This window comes from Bidens hawaiensis, unplaced genomic scaffold (assembly GCF_021521415.1).
Source record: "Bidens hawaiensis isolate Kalapana, Puna unplaced genomic scaffold, B.hawaiensis_p1.1 tig00046092_1, whole genome shotgun sequence".
In the NCBI taxonomy this organism is placed as follows: domain Eukaryota; kingdom Viridiplantae; phylum Streptophyta; class Magnoliopsida; order Asterales; family Asteraceae; genus Bidens; species Bidens hawaiensis.
The window spans coordinates 71,099-78,706 of NW_027498205.1; the positions used below are offsets into that span (position 1 = coordinate 71,099).

Consider the following 7,608-nt stretch of genomic DNA (forward strand, 5'->3'; position numbering starts at 1 on the left):
CTCGGAACCATTTTACCAAGGCCCGAATCGCAGTTCTCTCCCCCTTCCAGTTACTACAGAACTTGTCAAACTACCTAGCCTTAAGGGTAAGGAGTAAAAACAACACTAGGGAATTCTTAATTAATTTCCCAAAAATAAAAGGCAATCTACTAATTTAATTAAAAAATGTTTTGAGGTTGAGGCATAGCCTCGGAGTTGTGTGTTGCATAATAATATAAATAAACAATAATTATTAAGTAATCATGTAAGCGGTAAACATATAAGGTAATCAAATAAGCACGTATGGGTTCCATGCATGTTACTAAGGCACCGATAACGACCTATCTTAAATCTTCGGCTCTGATATCAATCTGTCACACCCCAACCTAAGGCGGATATGCCAGGACGCGAACTGATTGTTCACATCTCATAAGGTACTATCATGCAATATTAAAGGTGACAATGTCTATTTAATTAAATTAAATAATCCAAATATTCCACAACAAACCAAGTACATAATCATTAAAATAAAAGAAAAATAAGTTCAAATTCAAATAGTCTGGATAATTTCTTCTAAATTAAGCGTCACTAAGTTCTTCACCAACCTGCAGTCAATTCAAACGAAATACAGCATATGCATATAAAATAAGTAGATTTGTCAACACAAGGTTGAGTGAGTAAAACATCAATAATTTAAATAAAATATAATATAAAAATGCAAAACAGGTCTTTGTGAGATAAACAATTAGGCAACTGAGCAAATAATGAGTGTTGGTAAAACCAATGCGTTGCGTAGTGGGATTTGGCTACTTTGGCGGTCATATGATCATACTATTAATGTGATTATGATGGACCTCTCTGAATGCGACCAAATGATCAATTAGACATGTAACAAACTAGGCAAATAATTGATATGCACACAAGGTTAACAGTTTGCTAATTTGAATACTAAGTAATATGTAAATATGATATGATACGCATATGTCCACAAAACAATTGAAAATATGTAAAACGAGGAATGAGTTACTCACCTTATCAAATAAGCAAAAGATAAACGAATTGATAAGAAAGGTATGATGTCACGCTCTTTGAGAATTACCAATAAACGACCCTAGTTAAAAATGATTGTGGAAACACGATCTAAAGAAGAGTTCTATAAGGATTCAGGATTTGATGATGATCGGGTGTGTTTGTGAAAACTCTTATTATACAATGTGTTATTATTTGTAAAATCACTTTTATTTACTAATATTTATATAATATAATTTAGAATATTTACTTATAATATAATACTTAACAAATAGTTATAATTTTCATAAGTTATTTAATAATGTTTGTTTTACATATTTATTTTATATTAAAGACTCATCTAATATATATATTGCAGTTTTATTTGTTAAAAACCTTATTTTTATATCTTATACATATATATGTATATATATATATAATTTTTAACAAAAGAAACTGAAAACGGTTATCTAAACGAGTTGGTTGCCTTAAAACTTTAATTAATCGATTAAAGTTTAATATTATTCAATTAAAAACACAATAGCAAAAATAAAGCAAAACAAACCTGGCCGGAGGGATCGAACCCGCGCCTCTAGCTGGTTCCCTAACCCTAACCACATGTGTACCAGCCAACTGGACCGGTGTCTCACCTGGTTAAGATACAAAATCATATATGTTTATACAAAAAAACCCTATATCATCTTCCCCATATCATAAGAACCCTAGAATTTGCAATCCGTTTAACTGATTGTTGTTGGGCCAATTAGTCTTAGGGTTATTTATTAGGGATTATCACTGAACCAGATTCAATATACAATTACTTAAGTAGTTGAGAATTTATTATGAACGATGAACAACAAACTCGCGGCCAAACAAAATCCAAGAATGGGTATGAGGCAGTGAACATGATGTAATTAAATGAGGATACTGCTTCGTGATGATGAGGGGAAGATGTGCACCAGTTTAATGTAGTTATTATGAATTCTAATTGGTATATCACCAACCTAATAAAGGCTGTTTTGTTGTTATTGTAAATCGGTATCAAATTAATCGTGTTTTCCAAATTAGTTGTGTCGGTGTAGGTTGTGATAGACATAACAAACGATTTGGTGAATCAATTTCAAGTATACCACCAAGATTAAGAATCAAGAACCTAACGGGTTAAAGCTTTGATCAAATACGGGTCACGAATACGGGGTTGGACGGTTTTGATCTAGATAATGATATATTATTAACAAATTTACAGATTAGTCGCTGAACTTTAGGTGTGGATACAAAAAGGTTGAAAACTAAGTTTGAGGGGTATTTTGTTATATAATTCAAAGCTATATTGGAAAATTAAATAAATTTAATAAAGAATAATAATAACTCAATAAATGCGATGTTTTTATTAATTAATTAATTACCCGAAGATAGAAACGGGTCGGGTAACGGCTAACAAAACAATAAACGAAAATTTCGGATTATTACAATATCCCCTACTTTGGAGAAATTCGTCCCGAAATTGGAGAGTTAGTTGTAGCAAAGATATGAGGATACTTCAGTTCCTTCTAGTTTTCACGCTCCAAAGTAAACTATGCACCTTGTTTAGAATTCCAATGGACTTTAACCAAGGGTATGCGGCTCAGTTTGGTTACTTTGTCCTTGTGGTCTGTGATTTCAACGGGTATTTCAACAAAATGCATGGTCTCGTCAATACGAACTTCATCGAGGGGTATGCGGAGATTACCCTCGGCAAGACATTTTCTTGAAACATCGGGTAAACATTTGAGAGTTCGAGAGGGAGTTTGAGTTTATAAGCAACGGGATCACTCTATCGAGAATTTCAAAAGGACCAACAAATCGAGGAGATAGGTTTCTTTTCTTTCCAAATCTAACCACTCCTTTCCACGGGAATGCTTTGATCAGAACTCGATCACCAACATTGAATTCAAGAGGTTTTCTTCTCTTATTCGCATAGTTCATTAAACGGCTACGAGCGGCGATAAGATTTTGACGAATCTGTGCAACACGATCGGTCGTTTCTTGCACTAATTCCGGACCAGTGATTTGAGATTCTCTAAGTTCCAAAAAATCAGAGAATGTCATTATGACCATCAAAGGCTTGAAAAGGTGCCATACCAATGCTAGAATGAAAGCTGGTGTTATATGATAACTCGATAAGTGGTAAATGAGTATCCCAATTGCCCCCAAAGTCGAGGACACAAGAGCTAAGCATGTCTTCTAGAGTTTTAATCGTACGCTCGACTGACCATTGGATTGCGGATGATAGGCAGTACTGAGATCCAAACGAGTTCCCAAAGCTGATTGAAGAGATTTCCAAAACCAAGAAGTAAAACGACCATCTCTATCAGAAATAATGGTTAACGGAGTTCCATGATGACAAACAATCTTCTTCACATAAATTCTCCCTAACTGATCATCAGAATACACTGATAGGTATGAAATGATCAGATAGACAAATGATCAATGATCACCCGAATACTATCATGTTGCTTACAAGTCAGAGGAAACTTAGTAATAAAGTCTATAGCAATCAATACCTTCCAACTTCCCCTCGGGAACGGGAGGTTGCTAGACTAAACCAAAGGGTAGATTGTCACACCCCAACCTATGGCAAAAATGCCGGGGTGTGAGCTTATTACTCATAGCTCTTAAGGTACTATCATCCAATAATTTGAAAATGGCAATATCTATTAGTTTTAATTAAATAGTACAACAAATTCAAATAATCATAGTACGTAAATTCATAGATAAACAAGTAAAATAAACATCCAAAATTTAATGCTTGTATCTTGTTCTCTAACATGCATCCTAAGTTGCTTCAAACAATCTTGATAATCATAATACAATAGGTTTTGTCAACATGAGGTTGAGTGACTAAACACCAGATAAATGAATATATAGTAAGTATAGAAAAAAGCAAACTGTGTCAAGTGTAATAAGCAATTTAACCAATAAGCAGGTAAGTTTGCTGTTGGTGAGCTCGATGTCAGATAAACTGAACGATGGCTAACATGACGGAGATATGATCATACTAGACTGAGAATATGTTGGACCTCCCCGACATGTATTCAAGTAAAGAAGATAAGCATATAACACGTTTGGTATAAACTGTTAAACACACATGACTAACAGTTGCAAGTTGAGTAATATATATTAACAAAATAAATAGAACGCATATGTCCCCAAAACGGTTAAAAATGAGTTAAAATGGGGAGTGGGATACTCACCTGATCGGATGAATGAAATATAAATTATGATGTGAGAAATATAAACCCTTCGGGATATGCCGTCAAGTATTCCTAATTAGATAATATAACATGAATAAATTATAAAAGGTATAACACGATTAAATGAATTAAGATTTCGATGACATTGAGTTAGGTTTGGGATTAGGATGTTATTGATTGAATGATTATTTCTATATGGATTATCATTGAAAGGATTGATATTATTGTTCATAATATATTTATAAAATGATTATTATAATAAAAAAAACAATTCCTAGTTAGATAATATAACATGAATAAATTATAAAAGGTATAACACGATTAAATGAATTAAGATTTCGATGACATTAAGTTAGGTTTGGGATTAGAATGTTATTGATTGAATGATTTATTTCTATATGGATTATCATTGAAAGGATTGATATATTGTTTATAATATATTTATAAAATGATTATTTTGATAAAAATACCATTGTTTGTACTTAAATCAAATATACTAATCAAATAAGTTAAACAATTATAATGATAATATTTAGGCGAAAATGTTTTTTAAGTCCCTAACGAAAATTAATTTACTAATGATTGATTTATATAGTTAAAATCATTAGTCGTATTAATTATAAATTCAAAAATAATTATTCTTGATAAATTATATAATTAAATACTTAAAAATTTTAAATAATACACGATATGCTTGAAATAATAAAATCTAAATAAATAAATGATCAAATATACAAATTAAATAAAATAGTTTAATTAAATATAAAATGAGATATACTTTTAATTATTTGAATAAAAAAAATACTTAAGATATAAATAAATAGATAATTATAATAATAATGTGTAATTATTTAAATATAATATGTAGTAAGATGTAAATAAGTATTCCGTTTAAATCTTTTAAGGTAAATCGATTTAATACGCTTATTAGGTATAATATATACATATACATATACATATACATATAAGTAAGTTTTATAAAGTCGTTCAATGATGACGAAACGTGAATCAAAGTGTCCGGTTTTAAATAAAAAGTAGAAAGGTTCGAACCCGCGACCCCCAGGTCCTAACGCACACACCCTACAAACTGTCCCAACAAGACCTTTGTGTATTCAACGGAACCAGATTATTATAAACATGAACGAACAAAACCCCCAAATCTATAAACCCTAGATCTGCAAGTAATCGATATGCTCGTGGTTTGTTCAATTCATGTGGGGTTTATGTTGTAAGATGATCAACATGTCGTCGACTAAACTTTAATCATAAACGAATTGGCTGCCGAAATGATCAACATGTCGTCGACTAAACTTTAATAAAAAACGAGATCCGCAGGCTTCTGTAATGTAATTAATTACATGGGTTTGATTCGCAAGGTCTCTAGCAGCTTGAAAACGAGTTTAATTTTATTATTATCAACTGTAGATCGTATATACCAAAAGTGTTTAATCGGTCTTGTTATAATATTAAAATACGAATCACGAATTGAAAACTTAACGTAATTGTTGATGTCGGCAAGGCCGATTATAGAATTTTTATCCAAGTTCTGATTGAATTTCCATGTTAAACACGAGAATTAAGGGCCAAGTAAACCAAAATTGTATACGGGTTCACGGGATGGTTATGGTAAGAGAATATGGGTAAACGGGTTATAGGGTTAGGATATTAAAATATAACATAATTGCAGTTTAATCCCTAAGAATTGGAGGCGGAAATATAATTGGTTAAAAGTTTAGTTTAGGGTCACATTTGTTATAAATTGAAAGTTATAGATATGTTTAAAATAAATAATTAAATATTATATTATAAAAAATAATTTAGCTCGCTAATTACGGTAATTTATTTGATAAAATAACCCGAACATAAAAGCGGGTCGGGTAATATCAATTGGAAAAACCCGAGTTTTTACAATCTCCAATACTTTAAGGAATTTCGTCCCAAAATTAGAGGAAAGTAAACAACACCATTAATGTTTTTTAGAAAAAGAAAGTTTTACATATAAAGTTTAAAATTAATCATAATATGGAACTTGTTGATAGTCGAAACAACGCTCCAAATAAAATCCGATAAGGGCACTTAAATGTAGGATGTACCAGCGGCGTATCCACCATGTCCCTATCATCTTTACATTTGTACTGTTATTTCCACTACTTATGATTCTATATTATGACACACAATTATTCGGATTATGATTTCCATGCGAGGACTTGGGAATTACGTATCGACCCATAATTACTTTGATCGTCGGATGGTCCACATAACTCGTCCCATCGTGTGGGTTATAAAATATGATTTTGAGAAAACACTAGTTTTAATACATTTTGGTTATAAATATAAGGTAGTCATTATGTAAAATATTAAACATGAATTGGATTTTTGAGTTGTTTTAATAAAATATTAAAATTTCAAAACGTCTTTTGAAAGTACAGTATTACAAACAATTATCTTTGAAAAGATATTTTATTGTATGAGAATAATCACTTAAAATTAATAAGTTATTAGGATTTAAATATCTTGATTAGGTTTCAAAGTAGGGTTTAATGGAATAAAGTTGGAAATTGTGAGCTTGATGAACATGATTGAATCGAGGACAAACATGGCGTAGATGATTATGGTCTTAATCGTTGTAGCAAGTACGAGTAGTAGATGTGTAGGGTTGAGCAAACAACATAGCATGGGTTTTAGAAATAGACGGCATAGATCGTTGTGGAATCTCTTGTGGTAGGTGGCAAGTATTAACGGGATGATCGAATGATTATTGGATACAAACGATATGAGGATTGAGTTGAATAGTGATATTGGCCAGTGAAGCGTAACGGGCGAATTTTGACGTATAGTTTCTTGTTTGAGACGCTAAGATTTTGTCAAGATTGATTGTTAATTTGATTAACAGCATATAGTTGATGTTCAGACTTGCGTATGTTATCGTTGTTGTTATGAGAAGGAGTAGGGGTAAATGAATTGAATTTATTAGTGACGAAATTAATGAACAAGATTGAATTGAATGTATTTATGTTTTGGAAATTGAGTTTATATTTTAGGGATCGCAGGAGCTGTCTACTTGACTAAACATGTGGCCATAAGTCAGGTAAAGAAAATAAATGATTGATGTTGTTTGATATTGAGAAAACATTCTATGATTAATAAAGATGTGATTTAATGAGAAGATTGGATAGTTGTGCATATTTGATATGATTCATTGTGTAAAACAGAACTTAAAGATGTTATGCTGATGTTTATTCATAACTTAAGAATAAGTTAGAATCTAGCTTGAAAATCAATGAGTTAATTTGATGGTTGAATAAGTTTTATCAAAGTTTAATATGTTTTAACAACTTAAAATTTGATGTTGAATACTTGGAATATGTTTAATAGTTTATGTATATGA

The 7,608-nt window shown here is 31.2% G+C and overlaps 1 protein-coding gene across 1 annotated transcript; it reads right to left on the reverse strand.

The window, feature by feature from the left end:
• Window positions 1–529: 529 nt before the first annotated feature.
• On the reverse strand, window positions 530–3,075 carry LOC143596135 (uncharacterized). Its single transcript, XM_077074984.1, has 3 exons — window positions 2,742–3,075; window positions 1,553–1,637; window positions 530–584 (listed from the first exon to the last, which is right to left on the reverse strand). The coding sequence occupies exons 1-3, from the start codon at window positions 3,073–3,075 to the stop codon at window positions 530–532; spliced, it is 474 nt and encodes a 157-aa protein (XP_076931099.1).
• Between the last annotated feature and the right edge of the window lie 4,533 nt (window positions 3,076–7,608).

Coding starts and splice junctions, on each gene's coding strand:
- LOC143596135 (XM_077074984.1), bottom strand. CDS start 3,075: ATGACATTCTCTGATTTTTTGGAACTTAGAGAATCTCAAATCACTGGT. Junction 1,638..2,741: donor CTCTCAAATGTTTACCCGAT/GTTTCAAGAAAA, acceptor TATCTTAACCAG/GTGAGACACCGGTCCAGTTG. Junction 585..1,552: donor GGTTCGATCCCTCCGGCCAG/GTTTGTTTTGCT, acceptor AATTGACTGCAG/GTTGGTGAAGAACTTAGTGA.